Genomic DNA, 18,885 nt, shown 5'->3' on the forward strand with positions numbered 1-18,885 from the left:
TCTTTGTGTGTTGTAATGTTCTCAGAATGCTCAGAGATGGGGCTGTTGAAAGTGTGGCATCAGGGTGATAGGAAACCCCTGTCTGGTGAGAATCTCCCAGGCTACCCTGCCACCAGGGTGGACAAGGAGATGTTGATCTCCCTGGTATCCAAATGATAGCATTAGAAAATGAGCATGTACAGTTTGTAATATTTGACTTTTTGCCATAGGGGAATAAAATGTGACTTTTTGAAAAGTCTGTGTACATTACAATGTCTAGCTTCTTTGCCAATAATTCAATTCCATTTTGTGTCCCTAGGAGCTCAGAAAAAAATGAGCTAGACGGAGCAAATGTTCAGTGGTGGCTTTTTATGAGTTAAGACTGCTCTTGGGGGTGGGGGGAGGGGGCGGCGGATGAGTTTACTGTACCTGGTGGGGAGACTGCTCAGTGGGTTTGACAATTTTTTTTTTCAAGGTAGGGTTTCACTCTAGCCAGACTGACTTGGAATTTACTATGGAATCTCAGGTTGGCCTCAAACTCAGTGATGCTCCTACCTCAGCCTCCCTAGTGCTGGGATTAAAGGCATGCCCCACCACGCCAGGTGTTTAGCAAATATAAGAAAAGGGAATCAGAAAGATAATTAACATGATAGCCAAAGATAGATGTGAAAGTTGAGGGCTGGGAATGTGGCTCGATGGGCAAGAATGCTTGTCTGATATGTGAGATTTTGAGTTTGATCCACAGCACTGTGAAAAAATAAGTAGCAGTATTGGGTTGTCCTTTGAGCGAGCGGTCGTCTGTGTGGTGGTATTTCCGTGGGCTGTCCTTTGAGAGAGCGTTCATCGGTGTGGTCATATTTCCTTAATTCTAAAGGTGTTGCTATGGCTTTCCTTTTCTTCAAGTGTTTGTCTTCCATTGTCAGTTTCATGTTTTGTTTTCTTCCGGGCCACATTCCATTGAAAGGAATTTACTACTTGAGGATATTTATAATGTAGTTGAAACAAGTTTTAAAAAAATGTTTTAATTCATCTTTTGGTAAATATTTTGGGAAAATGTTAACATGTACAAAAGCATATAAACTTATTTGCAGTTCTAAAATGATACCTAGTGAATGTCTGTATTGTAGTCCCTGAAAACCAAGAAGCAGAACACTGTTGGTACCATGGGACCCTATTCCCAAACATCACCCCCTCCTTCCTCAATCACTGCCCTGGCACTTATGGAAATCATTTCCTCCATATTTTCAAAGAGAAATTATCCTGCCTATGTGTGTGTCCTGTAGGGGCAGAAAAAGTATGTTCTCTTTCCTAAAAGCTAATGATTCTGTAACAAAACATAGGCAATCACTTTTCAGATCTATTTTATGTAACACGAATGCCTTCAGAATGAAAGCCCAAACAGCCAGGGCAAACTGAATAAAGAAAAAGAAAGAAAGGAAGAAAGAAAGAAAAGAAACTTCTGCATTGACAATTTTTAAGCATTTTGAGCCTCATCTCTTCCCATTACCTGTTTTTGCCTGTCTACCCTGTCCCTGCCTCATTGAATCCCTCCTTCTTCCAGTTTGCCCTTCTATTTTGATATCTTTATTTTTATTTTTTTTAATTTTTGAAATTTATTGGAGAGAGGGAAAGAGAGAGATCAAGAGAGAAAGAGAGAGGGAGAGAATGGGCGTGCCAGGGCTTCCAGCCACTGCAAATGCACTCCAGATTCATGCACCACCTTGTACATCTGGCTTATGTGGGTACTGGGGACTTGAATAGAGATCCTTTGGCTTTGAAGGCAAGCTCCTTAACCACTAAGCCATCTCTTTAGCCCTGATGTCATTATTTTTAGCCTTCCTTCATCCTCCATGTTGAAATGGTGATGGACCCAATAGCTTGCAGGTCCCGTACAATTAAATAACACTCACTGTGAGGTTATGAATGCATTGGCCACTTCATGTCCAGAAGACAGTGTTCCAAAGCTCTCTTCCCCATCCTCTGGCTCCTAGACTGTGTCCACCTCCATTTCCACAGTGTTCCCTAATTTGAAGTAAGACTTAGTAGAGCCTAGGAAGCTACAATAAAAACTCTTCTTATGCATAAGCTTGGTGAGGAGTGGATAGCTATGTAGAAATGTGGCTACTGTAGTAGACCAAGGGTAATGTAGTGAGGCCTGTGTTCAGATTTTTCTTGGCCTTTCTGTAGCATTTTTTCCTTTCAGGCTTGAGGCAAGACACTCTGGAATGAGTTTTATGGTCTGCTATCAGACAAGGAATTCTAGTGAAGCTGCCTAGCCAGCTCCTGTGCAGAAAGACAGGGTTGTTTAGTGCATTGTTGGAACACAACCTCGGACCAGAAGCAGCTTATGGGAAGAGAGGATTTATCCCAGCTCACTGTTTTGAGGGGAAGTCTGTCACGGCAGGGAGAGCACAGTAAGAGCAGACAACCAGTGTGTCACATCTTCACATAAGCAAGGAGGAAGTAGAAAAGCTGAGGAACACGCAGCTGGGCTGGACTGTGACATCTCTAGGCTTGTCCCTAGTGACACACCTCCTCAGCAAGACGGTACCTCCTGAATCCCCGCCCCCCAACTTCCCACACAGCACACCAACTAGGCATCAGGGACTCAAACCTATGAGTCAGTATATTCAAGCCATCACAGTTAGAGTAATATTTCTAGTTCCCATAGCCTACTCGAGCAGAATGATTCTGGGTTCTTTGAAGGGCTTCTGATGGAATAAAAAAGATGGGAGACAGAAAGGCAAGAGAACGTACACACACACACACACACACACACACACACACACACCCACACCTGCCAAGGCCTTCCATTATTTTTCTGCATATCTATTCCTTTATAAATGTATGAATTTCATGAATTATAACAGTCCCATCCCTCTAGTGATTAGTTTGATGTTTTGTTTTGTTTTGTTTTTCAGAAAAAGGGGGAGAGATGGGCTGGAGTGATGGCTTAGCAGTTAAGACACTTGCCTGCAGAGCCTAGGGAGTCAGGTTCAATTCCCCAGTACCCACATAAGCTAGATGCACAAGGTAGCACATGTTTGTGGGGTTTGTTTGCAGCATCTGGAGGCCCTGGTCCGTCCCTCCCTCCCTCCCTCCCTACTCCCCCCACTCTCTCTGTTTTTCTCTCTCTTTCTGCTTCTTTTTGTCTCTCAAATAAATAAATAAATATTTTTAAAGGGAGACGTATTTCTTTTCAGTGAGGTGATGAAAATTTAATACTATAAAAAGTAGAAAGTAGACTGCTTAAATTCTAGTTAAGCATTCCTGTACCCTTTTGTCTATTTAGAATCTGCACATTTTATACAATGGACAGTAAGGCATCTGGTCATCTCTTTCTGGTTTTGTCTTTTTCCCAAAGGTCTCTCATGTCCATGATCCGGAAGCGATCCCACCCCAGTGGCAGTGGTGCTAAGAAAGAAAAGGCAACTCAGCCAGAAACAAGTAAGTGTCACCTCACCTCTGTTTAGTTTCCTTTAAGCAGCTCATGGCAGGTAGTTCAGTGAGCGCTGTGGCAGAGTGGAGGAAAAAGTGTGGAGAACAGCTCTAAGAAGGAACGCATACCTGGTCTTGCCTTCCAGCAGCTCATTGTCTAGAGGAGATAAACCTGCACCCGTCACTGTCAGCGCAGTCAGAGAGATGTGAGAATGTGCTTTCACTAAGGAACAGACACTTTGGGTAAAAGGATTAGTGAATCACTTCAAATGAGAGATTTGGGGAAAGACTTCTTGAAGGTGACAGCCAGTGAAGCAAAAAGTTATCAGGGCCTCTCTACGTGCTTTTCCAGTGTTACGTGCTGAAAATACCAGACATCCGTGTTATACTCTAGTGTAGTAGGGCATGATGTAAAAAAGTGACCATGTAATAAATAGTGTAATTATTTCATACAATTCTTGGATAACTGTGACACTGTACAGGCATAGTACAGGGTTCTAGGAGATCTTAGCCATGACCTACTGGTGTCAGAAGGTGACATTCAAGTTGAGTGATTTTGCACCATGGTGCAGTGTTTGGGGTCAAAATAGTCCACAGAGCAGAATGGCAGGGAGGGAACAGGGAAGGAACCTGGTGTGTGAGGAAACTGAAAGAGTGTCACTGTGGCTCCGCTTTACAAGCAAGGGAGGAGGGCCAGAAGGTGGCTAAATCAGGTTCAGGAGGCTGTGGTCACGATGCCGGAGTTTTTTCCTCAGAGCGGAAGTTTGAAGTTAGGATGTGATTAGATGTGTCAGTGGCTGCAGTGTGGGAATAGAGAACAGACTGAAGGACGAGAGTGGATGACAGAGGATGTGGCAGGCAAGCAGACGAATGCCAGCTTAGGCCTGGAGGCTCAGAGCCGAAGGCAGCTGTTGGGATGGAAAGACATGGATGGATGGATGGATGGATGGATGGATGGATGGATGGATGGATGGATGGACGGACAGACGACCTGTTCATATCCAGGGTAATGGGATGCATAGCATCCTGGGAGCCAGTGGGGATGGAGGCCTGTAGGACTGAGGAGCTGGACTGGAGGGTCAAAGGGTTAGTTGTGGAGCAGAGACACCAGGTGGCTGGTGTAGTCTGTCCCCAGAGCTATTGGAAGCTTAGAGTGCAGCTGCCATGAGCTGAGTTGGCCAGATCTTGGTCCCTTGGGCTCACACACTTAGGGACCTTAATTAGTCTCAGTAAGTTGTAGCAGTTTCCTTCTCACGGCTGGGACAAAACACCTGACCAGAAGCAGCTCCTGGAAGGAAAGGGTTTCTTTTGGCTTACGTCTCCAAGATGAAGTCTCATCTTGTTGTAGAAAACATGGCATGAGCAGACAATGCCGTCTTGTCACTTCCGCAGCAAGAAAGAAGTAGCGTCCATCGGGAGCTTGGAGCTGGGCTGTGTTAACCTGCAACACCCCCCCCCCCTCCCAGGGACATGTTCCTCCAGCAAGGCTCCACCTCCCCAAGGCCCCACAATTTTTCCAAATTGCCACCAGCTGGGGATCAGGTACTCAAAACTTATGCGCCTATCTATTCACACGGACACAGTAAGGTGGCTCAGCACGTTTCAGTTATAAACAGACAAACAAACAAACATGAATCGGCTTGGCTCAAGCCCAGGTTGGTGTAAGGTCGTGTTTGATCCCCTGTTCATGTTCCAGTCCAGGCATGTGCATTTTCCTAGCACTGTGACATTCTCACGCGGTAGGTCGAATCACGTGATCCTACGTCTTATCACATGTCTGTGCCTCTCCCTGAATTTGTCTAGAACCCACGTTCTGCATTCTGCTTGTCCAGTGATTGATCGCCCTACTTTTCCCTCTTCCTTACTTCTCATTGTCTCTGCCCCTCTTGCCGGCAAGCATCTCTGATCCTAGTATGCGGTGGCTCCTGTGGTTTTCATTCTAGAATTGCCCTCCTGCAGCTCCTATAGTCAGAGCCTCCTCAGTCAGGCAAGACACCCGTTCACACACACCGCAGCGGGCGAGGCACTGTCAGAACACAGCCGAGACGTTTGATCAGATTCCACGTGCTCCATGCTGTGTCTCGGGTTCCGCCTGTACCCCTACGTGTCAGCGTTCATGTTACCAGCCCCCGGGAGTGGCTTGTCAGCATGGGTTACTGTCCCATTTTGCTTTGAATTCCGTTGTTGCAGGACTTTGGTGGCCTACTCACAGCCTCCACACTGGGTGTTCAGTCTGTCTTGTGCTCCGCCTCCCCACCTGATGGCAAGCTCTCTGTGGGCTCACCCCTCTCAGCAGTCCCAGATTTCTCCTGGCAGTGAAGGAATGGGAGTTTGGGCTCAGTCTGGTCTTTCTGAGCAGGAACCTCATGACACTGTTGGGAGTGAAAGCTGTTTTCAGCTCCATGAATTGGCTTTCTGTACCTGCCTCCTGCTGCTGTCCTCCCCCCCTCCCCACCCCAGAATCAATTCCTGTGCCAGTTAATGGAGCTGCAAGGCCAGGTCTGCTTTGCGGGCTGCTAGGCAGGACTCCCAAGCAGGCCTGCCTTGGTGGTTTGCAAGGAAGCCCTGCTCCTGCGCTGTTGCTTGTTAGTTTTTCATGGCATCATATGCTAAATTTTGCTTCCAGACTTTTGGGAGGACTCTAAGTATATTGTAGACGGTCCAGGGAGCAGGTGGAATAGAATGATTATTTATTTATTTATTTATTTGAGAGAGACACACAGAGAGAAGGAGGCAGAGAAAGAGAAACAGAGAATGTAGAGACTGCCTCATTATCATCATGTTGTTATTTTGTTTTTTTTCCCCCATGGCAGCACCTTAACTATGGCATTTAATACATACTTATTAAGGGCTTCAGAGTTTATGGGTGGGGAATTCCTCAGTCATGGCTCTTAGAAAGCTTGACAAGAATTATTTATCAGGTAAACATAGACCTTTCAAAGGTATGTCTGCTGTTCATATAGCTCAGTCATTAACTGTCTTTTTTAACCTTTTGGTGCCTCAGTTTACTATGTGGACAACAAGGATGGTAGTACAGGAGTCCACTCTTGTGCTCCATTTTCCCTTTATAATTTCAGTTACCCATGGTTAACCATGGTCTGAAAATATTCATAGAAAATTCCAAAAAAAAAAAATGTGTAAATCTTAAATGTGTGTTCTGAGTAGTGTGATGCAACCTCACATTGTCTTGCTCTGGTCTTCTGAGACAAGAAGTAGACCTTTCTCAGCGTTCCCTTGTTGTATATGTTACCTACCCTGTGGCAGCTGAGAGATGAAGGCCATGTTCACAGAATGTTCGCTCTAGTATATTGTTAGAGTAGTTCTGTCTTATTATTTGTTGCTGGTGTTACCCTTTCACTGTTCTTAAATCTTAAATTGAAATATGCATGTATGTCTATATGCATGTATGCATGCATATATGTACTACTATTCAGGTTGGCAGGCACCCACCACGGGGTGGGAGGGGTCTTGGCACATGTCTTCTGAGGATAAAGGAGTTCCTATTTCATACAGTTGTAATGAGAACCCATGAGCCTCAGAACACTAACAGTACTTAGAAAAAGACCCAGTGCATAGAAAATATTCAAAATAGGGGCTGGGGAGATGGCTTAGTGATTAAAGGCACTTGCTTATAAGGCCTACTGGCCCAGGTTCAATTCCCCAGTACCCACTTAAAGCCAGATGCACAAAGTAGTGCATATATCTGGAATTCATTTGCAATGGCAAGAGGCCCTGGTGTACCCATACTCACCTTCTCTCTCTCTCACACACACACAAATATTTTTTTAGGAAAGAAAGTACTCAAAATGTTAGCTAAAGAGTGGACCAAGGGCTGGAGAGATGGCTTAGCAGTTAAGCGCTTGCCTGTGAAGCCTAAGGACCCCAGTTCGAGGCTCGGTTCCCCAGGACCCACGTTAGCCAGATGCACAAGGGGGTGTACACGTCTGGAGTTCGTTTGCAGTGGCTGGAAGCCCTGGCGCGCCCGTTCTCAATCTCTCTCTCTCTGTCTCTTTCTCTTTGTCTGCCACTCTCAAATAAATAAATAAAAAATGAACAAAAAAAAATTAAAAAAAAAAGAAACTTATAAAAAAAAAAAAAGAGTGGACCAAGGTACCAGCCATCCTTTGGGAGGCACAGAGAGAGTCCTCATCAAACAGGTTATTATAATGTTATAGTTCAAGAATTTCTCTAACTTCATGGCCTTAAGTCAGATGTAAACTTATTCAGACATAATCTGCTCTTTTGAAAATTAGTGATGGCACATAGTGTTTTTAAATGCCTTCTTAAGTCACTTTAGTGAACCAGTGAAGCAAAGAGAAATTAATTTTAGTTTCTTCTGGGTATGAACTGGCGATTTTATTGAGTAACAAGGTGATGGTTTCATCTGTGGGTCTTTTTTTTTTAATTTATTTAAGAGCTAACTTATTTTTCAAGTGGGTCTTAAAATGTAAGCCACAATTAATTACATGTAGCTTTCTGATCCAAGACTGACCTTGAAGGACTAACTCAAAGAACCTTTGATTTTATTTTCCTGTGGCAGTTCAATAACATTAGACCTGTTGTCTTCATTTGTCCCAGTTCTTTAATCTTCAGTATCCTGCATATTTCTATTGTCCCCCTGATTACATGCTTTTGTGAGACAATTACCAACTGCGTGATTGCAAAAAGAATTACAAAACATACCATGAGCTCCCTGTAGGTGATTCTTGCCAGTTTATTAGAACTGCTTAATAGTTCAGAAGTTCATATAGATTGCTTTTTGCTATTTCAAAAACAGGGTCGGCGAGAGAGAGAAAGCTTCTGCTGCTAGCCTAGTGTTGCCCCTGTGTTGAGCCTGAGTAGGGAATCTGATAAGAGTGATTTCTTTCCCTTAAGGCCAATTAAGCCTTTACATTTGAAAAAGACCAGAAATTAAAGCCTGGTTCGTAATCTGTACACAATACAGATAGTGGCACTTCTCTGAATTATCACTATGATTCTGGCAAGCAAATATAAGAAACTACTTTAAATTCCTGCTGTTAGATGCTGTAGTAGGGCTTGAATGGTGTGGACCGTAATTCTCCATCTGTCTGCCTTAATTAGTTTTTGTATGGTGCATTTAATTGGGTTTCAGTCGTTCCTTGCAGAGTGCTAATCTGTTTGTAGGCGGTGTTCCTTTTGCCACACAGCTCTTCCCAGTCTCTCTCAAAATGGTAGCCTTTCTGGGGAAAAAAAAAAAAAATCAAATGTGTTTTGAAGCTGTTTTCTCAATACCCAGGAGTAAATCCCATCTCCCGTGGCAGGTGCTTGAATGCAAGATCTGGGTTTTAACTCCCTGCATTGTTTTTTGGTTTGTTTTTTGTTTTTTCCTTTTTCCTTTGGTGTGCATGCGGATGCATGTGCTGTGCACGTGCACGTACACGTGCGTCTGCACGTCCGTCGGTGCGCGTGGGGGTACGTGCATGTGTGCGCATGCGCGTCAGCGGGCCACTGCGCCTGCTCAGCGTTTGCGCGCGCGCCTTGCTCGTTCGAACCCGGGTCCTCCTGCTTGTGCAGCGAGCGCTTCCCCAGCTGAGCCGGAGCCCAGGGTCCTGTACGGCAGGTACACATCAAATGGTTAGTGAATGAATGGATGGACTTCTTATCGCCCCCTTGTAGATATTTTTGAGCTGTCAGAATAAGCTCCCCACCCCTCCCCCCAAAAATGCTACTTAAAGTCATGTGGTTGATCAGTCCAAGGCTCTGTCACCGCCATGTACTGGTGGATGAATTCCAACTCTGGTGACGGTTCCCCATGTGGCCTGGAAGATGGTGCTGTTTTGGCTGCTGGCTCTGAAGCATGCCTTTTGGATATTGAGAAGTTTTACTTCTCAGCTTTTCATTAGCACTTGAGGATTATTTGAAGTCGAGACCTAGGTTGTACTGTGAGTGTAACAGTGATCCCAGTGGGGATATTGGAAGCTTCTGGAGTCTGTCAATGGTGGTCCCCGGGAGCTCCTGGAAGAGGAGGGGCGACTCCAGGTGTGTGTTCCGTCTGTCCGGAAGGAAGCAGCGAGCTAGGTCTCTTTAACACAAGCCTGGCACTGGTACTATGTAGCTTGGGGGCACGCTTGTTGTCTCCTCCATGAAAAGGCCAGCCTTTTGAGGATTCGTCATTTCCACTCAACCAACAAAAATATTAATAGCCATTTAAATCCCAGACTTCAGAAGTCACCCACTCAGGTGCTTATTGGGTACTTACCATATGTTAGACAAAGTGGGATATACTAAACATGCGAATTAGAAGGTCTTTATGAGATATTTAAGCTTGATTATATTGGCTAAAGTGAGCTAAATGGCCATAACACAAGATCTAGGACCACACTGGTGGTGACAGATGCTTTAAAATGGTTTTGTGCCTTTGGTCAAGATACTCTTGAAAAACGCATTCATCTCAATAACTTTATTTACTTAGTTATTGCCACAAAACCATGCAGATTAGATAGTCATTAGGTGGTTTCTTTAATTTTATTTAATTTTGCAGTGCTAAGGTTGGAACACATGGATGTTAAGCAAGTGCTTTACCACTGAACCCCTACCTGTGATAGTTGAAATTTGTAACCACATTTAATTACTTCATTTCAGTAATTGTTGTATGTATGTTTTGTTTTAAATTGACCAATTTTGCAAGACCTGAACAAGGTTTGCTTAAATGCTTCCTTCCTAAACAAAGGGTGTTAGTATGGAAATTTTTTCCTGTTTATTATTTTCCCTGTTTATTATTCCTCCTTACTATGGATTTTTTTTTTTTTTTTTTCAACAGGGAAAACAACTCTTGGCTCTTTTCTTTCTTTTTTTTTTTCACATGGGCTTTGGTCAACTTTTAGGATGTTCTGTAACTTAGAAAAACATATTTTTAAAAAATCTTTTTATTTATTTATTTGCAAGCAGAGAGGGGAAAAGAAGGAGGGAGGGGGCACACCAGGGCCTCTAACCACTGTAAAAGAACTCCAGATGCGTGTGCCACTTTGTACTTCTGACTTTAGGTGGGTGCTGGGGAATCAAACCCGGCTGGCAAGCTTTGCAAACAAGAACTTTTAACCACTGAGCTATCTCCCTAGTCCTGTAGGAAAAAAAAAAAAAATCTTTGATGCAAATATGAATGATTTGGGAAAGGTATGAAGTTGTATTTCCAAAAGGCCTGGAGATAGGCACATTTATTTTGTGTTAGTGAGATAGTATTGTTTCAGTGCCACAAATGTGACCTTGCTTATTATAATTTCTAGAGTTCTGATAAGATCCTTTATTTAAAAACTGAATTATTTGGAGTATTTCCACAGGGTAGCTATCACCCTTGTAGATTATTGGTGCTGTGCCACCGTCTCAAAAATGATGAATTAATTACATGGTGCAGTCTCCCCAAGTCACTCAAAAGAATGAACTGTTTTCCTTCCTGTAAGTGAAGATGATTTCTGTCTGTGTTCTCTGAACAGCTGAAGAAGTCACGGATCTAAAGAGGCAAGCAGTTGAAGAGATGATGGATAGAATTAAAAAGGGAGTTCACCTCAGACCAGTTAACCAGACAGCCAGACCGAAGACAAAAGTACGTTGAAAATGACATGCTCTTCCCTCCCCTTGATGTTTCCTTTTAAATAGAAAAGTTTGAAATGTGGTGAAATCCGTGTCAGGACTCACAAGGCTTAGAAGGTGGCTGCTGTCCCCTAACAGCTTTCTCTGCCTCGTGAGCCTGTTTAAGGAGGGGCTCTTTGACCCGCAGTGAGCCAAAATCAGTGTGGAAAGCGTGTCGCATCAGTGCTTCCAGAAGCACATTGACATGAACTGCCCTGCCAGACACGTAGTTGCTATTCCTTTCTTGTCTGTGGTTCCTGATTCTGTTGAGTATCTGTGGCAAGTACTGTTGTCAGCATTGGGCGTGTGGCCATAAGCCAGAATGATAAAATCCTGCACCCCTCCACCAGAGGCTTCAGTGTTGGTGGGAGAATCACACAACAGTGGAGGAGATCCAAGGCTATGAATAACTAAAAACCCTAATAAGGGTATCTAACTCTTGGACATTATGACCTGATGTCATTGCCTCCAAATCTGTTGGGCTATTTTCCTAGCCATCCCAGGACACTTGCAGCCTGTGGGCACCAGGTTGGGCACACCTGGACGCCTGGCCTGTTTGTCAGCAACTGTCCTCACTAGCTCAGCGAGGGCATTTGTGGGGTGTTGAAAGCCCAGTCCTGGAATTCCCTGCCTGTGTCTGCCGCAGCCAGATAGGCCAATAATAGTTGCGATGTATTTCTTGAAAGACGTCCTTCCTTTCCTACTGTAGGTATTGACAGGCTACACTACCTTGTGGCTTGCTTCTTTCTTCCTTTGAAGGCTATTCCTCTTTTTTTATTTTTTTTAGTTTTTGAGGTAGGGTCTCAGTCTAGCACAAACTGACCTGGAATTCACTATGTAGTCTCAGGGTGGCCCTCGAACTCATGGCAATCCTCCCATCTCCTTGCCTTGCTAGCCTGTTCTGTAACTTATTAACCTCCCTGTGTCTTCACTGTTGAATATAAATTCTGACCTGCCTCTAAAGTTGCCATTTAGTCACCAGCGGGCAAAAGATATAGCCAGGCAAGGAGCCGTGCCATGGCGGCCAGCTTTGAAAAGAAGGAAGCCACGCTTCTCTTTCAGAGCAGACAGTGGGAGCAGTGTTGAGTCAAGGACAGAGGTTGAGGCTGGCAGGAAGATGCAAGGAGTGAACCTGCTAATAGCTTGAGTGCAGGTGGATGGTGAGTGAGGGACAGGCCCCCATTATGGGAGTCCAGGATTTGGAGTGACCAGCCTTCCCTCCCCCGCTCTTTCCTTTAAGGCTCATTCAGCACTTAACCCTATCTAATTTACTAGCTTGTTGTGAGGATCAAATTTAACCAAGTGTGGAAAGACCTTAAGATGTGTGGGGTCTGAGTGCCACCTTGCAAAGAATACACTCTTAAGACTTTCTTCTTATAACTATTATGAAAAAAAAATAAGTGAAATATTAGAGAGAAGAGTGTTGAGCCACACACATACACATGGTGGCTTATGCCCCTACAATCCCAGCACCTGGGAAGCTAAGGCAGGAGGATTGCCATGAGTTTGAGGACAACTTGATAACAAGAAAGGAAAGAAAAAAGAGAGAAATGTTAGAAGTATTTTCAGGCATAAGCAGTCAGCATTCCATGTGTAGTTTCCTACTTAGACATGTCTGGGCTCTTCCTTTCTTCCCATGACACCCCTCCCCCCCCCCCGCGCCGTAGCTCCATGTTATTTAACATCAGCTCAAAATCTGGATAACAGAGCATGGCTCACTAGATGTCTGTGTCTTTCGCTGGCCGGTGGAGTGCGGAGTGAGCAGGTGAATGGTAGGCAGTACATGCTCCAGTCCAGCCCTCTGCTCGGCATCACCAGTCCTCAAACATCGCGGCATGAGAGTATGTGTCCAGGACCCCAAAAGCTTCTGCAGCTAGGACAGTGGGGGTGGTACAGTAACAGGTTTTTTGGGGGGAGTCAGGGGAAGCCCAACAAACTGGCCTTTTTTTATAATGTGAGAGAGAGAGAGAGAATTGGCGCGCCAGACCTCCAGCCACTGACATTGAACTCCAGAAGAGTGCGCCACCATGTGCGCATGTGCAACCTTGCACACTTGCATCACCTTGTGCGTCTGGCTTACATGGGACCTGGAGAGTCGAACATGGGTCCTTAGGCTTTGCAGGCAAGTGCCTTAATCGCTAAGCCATCTCTGCAGCCCACATTAGCACTTTTGAATTCCCTTTTTGGCAGGGCAGGTTCCAGAAGTCACCGCTGCTATGTGAACAGTTTGCTTGGAGAATGTCAGGCCCGCCTCGAGAAATGCTAATTTGTTAGCTCATTTTCTCAATCTTTTGATATAGTGGGTGGAGCTGGCACAGTTAAAATTAGGACTGTTGTTGAGGGAATGTTCATTTCTTCTTGAGAAAAATCTTAGCTGTGAAAGGGGAATATCTTAGTTTAATTTTTACTTTATCTTCATTTTTTTTTTAATTGAAATAGGATCTCACTTTTGAGATGTTGATTGCCTCCCATTCATTTAAAATTTTTCTTTTTTATTAAGAACATGCTTTGTATGGATACATCATGTGTTGGTGTCCTCTTTCCTCTCCTTCCTGCCCCCATTCTGCTGGGGGCCCTCCTTAGTTGGGATGCTAGCATTCCCCATGGGGTTGTGGGTTATACATTGTGGGATCTATTTGCAAGCAGAATGAGAATGGGCACGCCAGAGGCCTCTTGCCATTGCAAAAGAATTCCAGATGCATGCACCACTTTGTGCATCTGGCTTTACGTGGGTCCTCGGGAATTGAACCAAAGCTGTCAGGCCTTGCAAGCAAGTGCCTTTAACTGCTGAGCCACCTTTGTAACCCTGCCTCCCATTTCTTGACAAGAGAAGAATCTCTTTACTGGGATTGAGAGGTTCCTGCCCCTGTCTTACAAGTTTCTTCCTCATCTCTATCCATTACGAGTGTGGTGCAGGGGAGACTTGAGGCCTTGTAAGAGCTGTTTTCCGTGAGGGCCATAGGCCAGTTTGGCCCTCTGTGAACATAGCCAAGAGATTTTATTAAAGTCAGGTAGAGATTGTGCAGACTCTTATTGGAAATGATTTTGTTCTTACTATGGCGACAAGAAAACTAGGCCAGCTCTCTAGACACCTGCCTCAAATCCCACCTTCCTCATGCCCGGCTTTACTTCTGAGATGGAGTGATGGGGTTGAACCTTTTGAGGCCACTCAGTGCTTTGCTAGCTGGGAACACTGACATTCTAGAGGCCACACCCTTCCCAAGCTCATGTTGTCCTGACTTGGTCTTGTCAGCACAGCCTGTCTCCGGTAAGCTTTTGCTGACGGAGCTACGAGAGGGTTTGCTCGGCATGTGCTCTTTGCTCTGTACAGTCTCTCACTCACCCTCCCTCGCTGGGGCCAGTCCAGCCATCCCAATGGAATAGCTTCTTATAAGTTGGAATTAAATCTTTAAAATCTGGTATTTAATAAATCCTTTCCATCTATGATCACTGCAAGGTGACACAATGTTTAGAAGAAGTTTTTTGTTTTTTTTTTAACATCTAAGATTCTGTCCACTGAAGCACTAACACAACAATTTTTTTTCCCTAAACCTTAAGAGAATGGACTAATGCTTGCTTGCAAAGCTCTCAGCCCAGGTTTGATTCTCCAGCATCTATGTGAATACAGATGTGGAATGTGGTGCGTGCGTCTGGAGTTTGTTTGCAGTGGTAAGGTGGCCCTGGCATGCCTATACTTTCTGTCTACTCTCTTTCATAAATCAAGAAAGAAAGAATTTTTTAAGTGTCTGATTAAGAAGTAGATAGTCGTATATGCCATCAGCAACATGCCTACCATATAAAAACCTTTAGTATTTTAAATCTGAATTACTCATTTTTTTTTCTTTTTAAAATTATAGCCAGAATCTTCAAAAGGCTCTGAAAGCGCAGTGAATGAACTAAAAGGAATACTGGTAAGAAGAGATTCTGGGGTTTTTTTGTTTGTTTGTGTATCTCATGGGGAAATGGAAGAATACTTTTTGGTCTTTTTTTTCCCATAAATAATTGGTTTAGGATATTGTGTTTTCATTTACAATTAATGCCATTTCTTTGGACAGTTAACCCGATTGTGCTTAGGGCAACCTCCAGCATGTGTATCAAATATCACAGAATCTAGTATGACTTTTCCCTTTCTTCTCCAAAAGAGTAGGTTGTCCTTTCCCGTGTTTCCAGTTCTTTCCCTCCAATCCTGGCAGGACATCCAGAAGCTCAAGCCTCTGGCCGCTCGTGAGGATCAGAACCTGTTTTGATAACAGAACATGGGACAGTGGGAAGCCTTCACCCTCATGCTTAAGTCCAGTCCCACCCAAATCTGTCGTCTGTGTCACAGTCTGGTTTTTTCCTCAGAGTTGAGGCAGTGTTATTTACTGAGAAACTGGAGGATCAAGTATGAGTCTCTTTTGTTAATGTGACTAAAGTTCATTTTCTAAAGACACTTCCTGTCTGTTGGCAAACACATGTAAGTCCCACCTCCGGCCCGACTGCTCTTTTCTGAAGTGGGAGCTTGGGCCAGCAGAGTCCCTGGCCGCTGCCCTCGCCAGCAGTGGCCAACAGAGACAATTGCCTCACGTAGGAAGTGCTTCAGCCACAGAGCTCTGCTTTCAGACCCCGTCGCGGTCCAACCCCAGTTATTATGCACAGTAAGTGAACAAACATGGAGGCGGAGGTGCGGGCCTAACCGCCCTCTGTTTGTTGTTGCTGTGCTAATTATGCATTGCATGTAGACATCCACATAATGACGGCAAACAAAATTATTTTCATCAAGCATGTCTTTACACAGTAGACTTCACACAGAACGGCTTAGTTTGCTTTAGTTTTAAGTGAGTGGGATTAGCCCCGAAGAGAGGTATATATCACTGGCTAACCCTGGTGGCCACTAAAAAGGATGTGGTTATTATCTAATAGATTCTTCCGTGGGAAGATTTTGTTATCCTGTGTTCTGCTAAGGAGCACTCCCTATGATAACCCCTTTTATTGTGGGTATTATAATGCTAATTCATGCTGATGAAGATGTCCCTGGGGCACAGTAAAGAGCTAAAGAACAGTTTTGATGTCAGTGAAAGCAAATCGTCCTGCTTGACTTTAAAAAAAAAAATATTTAGAAAGTCAGACATTTATATGAAATATATATGGTAACATTTGATTATACAAAACTACCCCTCCATTAGCTGGTAATGCTCTGTGGTGGCATCTTTACTGAGTTCAAAGTGTGTGTGTGAGTAAGTGAGTGAGAGACAGAGAGAGAGTGAGCGAAGAGAGAGACCTCACAGATGCTGAGCAAGTACTCTACTACTGAACCACATCAGGAGTGCAAGTATTATTCTTCAAGGTCCTATTCGCTAATTTTGTGTCACTTCTCAGATAGAAATTTATAAGTTATATAAATTTTTACATATATATATTTCATATTGCTCCCATTTCTTGGCCTGGATCTATTCTTAGCTCCCAAGGCCTGGTCTGCATTTGTGTTACTAGTAGCTATGATTGTAGCAGTATTATTTCTTTGCATTTTTAAAGTATAACTCGTGATTCTTTTCCCTACTTTTCTTGGCCACATGGCCACTTTTCTCAACCTTAGTAGGAGTTTATTTTGAGGGTCGGTAGACTCCTTGCAGCTAATTCCCAGTGACCACATTCTTGTAAGATAGAAAGCCAGGGCCAGGAGCCGCATACTTCCTGGTGTTTCTTGCTGGGTTGGGATGACCAAACTTTATCCTAAACAAAGCACATGACACCAGCCTCATAATCGGGGCATGTGAGAAAGCAAACACTAAACGCCCAAGAGTTGCACACTGAGGAGGAGAGCCAGCGCCTAGACCAAGGAACAGCAAGAAACTGAAGTTCGGATCTCCTGTGGGACAGAAGTCAGGAAGCAGTTTGATGTATGACTTAGAGATATGGCCTGCTGGGGGAAGTAAGAAACAAACCCATTTTTTAAAAAAATCTCCATTTTTTTTGAGTTGTACAATTTTCAAGCCATTTTTTAAAAGATTTAATTTTTATTTATTAAAGACAGCAGGGAGAAAGAGAGAGAGAGAGAATGGGCACACCAGGGCCTCTAGCCACTGCAGGTGACCTCCTGATGCATGTGCCACCACGTACAACTGGCTTACATGGGACCCGGAGAATCGAACCTGGGTCCTTAAACTTATTAGGCATGTGCCTTAACTACTAAGCCATCTCTCTAGCCCTAAAGCCAATTTTCAAAATATTAATGTGGGCTGAACCCATTTTTGCAAGCCTACTTCCAGACGCAACCAAACTTTCAAAGTGCATATTTTATAAATAAAACATGTAGCTTCTTATGATTACACAAAACGTTTGAAGCTTAAAAAGATTAACCTCTCAGGGCACCCCACCATTCAAAAGCCACTCTATGTGAAAAGTATTGATCAATTTAGAAACCTCTTGTATCAGTCAGCTGGGTCTAGATCAAAAGGACAAATACAGCTTGACCCAAATTCTCTGGAGGCTTTTTTTACCAACATCTTCTATTGCTCAAAGTAGGCAGGAATTATTGACCAGTTAGCTTTGTCACCTGACAACTACATTAGTCAGGATGGTGGCATTTCTGACATTTGACTAATGAGGTGGCTAAGTGCTAAATGACCACGATGGTTTGAGGTAGTGGTGGTTTGGGGAATTGGATCTAGGTTCAAGGTCCAAGTCTATTACTGACTTATTATAAGATCTGGCCTTTAGCCCTGTGACCCACTTGGTTTGTATTCTCTGTAAAACAAAGGAATTATATGTACCACATAGCTTGTACATCAGTTTCTGATTTATGGTTACATTCTGTGATTCTAATAAAGAAGACTAAAACTCAGAGGTCCTTTGTTAGCTGAGGTCATATTGGCTGAATCAACTATGCCAGTCTGTAAATGGACAGAGAAGTTTGTAGTTCAGAGGTTAGAATGTGGAAAATTGATTTCTCTCTACATCCACTGTGGCAGGAAGTTAGCTTACCACACGTGGGATTGAGGGGAAATAATACTGTTATCCAAATGGATAACCAGAGGATATGACAAAAGATAAATTCATCAACAAATCTGTCCTATACCTTTTTCTTTTTTAAAAAGCTATTTTATTTACTTATTCATTTATTCATTTGAGAGAGAGAGAGAATGGGCACACCAAGGCCTCCAGCCACTGCAAATGAACTCCAGACACATGCATCACCATGTGCATCTGGCTTACATGGGTCCTGGGGAATCGAACCTGGGTCCTTAGGCTTCACAGGCAAGCACCTTAACCACTTAACCACTAGGCCATTTCTCCAGCCCCTATACATTTTTCTTGAATTAAGTCCTCTAGCCATTTTGGAAAAGTACACATTAGTCTTGAGACTCAAGCAATGTGCTAGGCTTATGAAGTTATTTTAGTAGTGGAAAGCATAAGCTTTTCAAATACCTACTTACAAATGATGCAAACGGTAAGGTTGTTAGGAACATAAATACAAATGATAGGGGGATATTTTCTCTAGTACATTCTTTGCACGTGTATATAAAGTGGCTATCGTTCTGTTTACCTGGAAGTGACATTTGTGCCTCACTGTATTTCTCAACAAGTAGATTCACACCATAAAGCAAATCGTCTCACTCTTAAATTGTATAATAAGCTGTTGTGATTTTTGCAGGTGATTTTTCTTTTCATGTGTTTTATGAATCTCTGCAGTGAGTAAAAAGCAAAAAGTAGTTATTCTGAGGGAACATATCATATGCCTGACGAAAATATGAGCCTTATCTGTTTATTTCATGCATCTGTTGGCTAGGTAGCTGACAGGAAAATAATACAGTCTCCTAATCTTGTTAGTCTTCCCCCTTTTGTACTGTAGGCAGATGTGTCCGGGGTACTTTAAACAAAACATCACCTAGTTCATGTGAG

General features: G+C 43.6%; 1 protein-coding gene across 2 annotated transcripts in view; it reads left to right on the forward strand.

Moving 5' to 3' along the window:
• The window catches only part of Shtn1 (shootin 1), a 124,069-nt gene that overhangs the window by 77,988 nt on the left and 27,196 nt on the right, over positions 1-18,885 (forward strand). For both annotated transcript variants that reach the window (XM_004659304.2, XM_045131887.1), the window contains exons 13-15: positions 3,344-3,426; positions 10,869-10,978; positions 14,862-14,915. In XM_004659304.2, coding sequence (XP_004659361.2) covers positions 3,344-3,426; positions 10,869-10,978; positions 14,862-14,915 — 247 coding nt within the window. The remainder of the gene's footprint in view (positions 1-3,343; positions 3,427-10,868; positions 10,979-14,861; positions 14,916-18,885) is intronic.

The sequence above is a fragment of the Jaculus jaculus genome, chromosome 1 (assembly GCF_020740685.1).
Source record: "Jaculus jaculus isolate mJacJac1 chromosome 1, mJacJac1.mat.Y.cur, whole genome shotgun sequence".
Lineage (NCBI taxonomy): Eukaryota > Metazoa > Chordata > Mammalia > Rodentia > Dipodidae > Jaculus > Jaculus jaculus.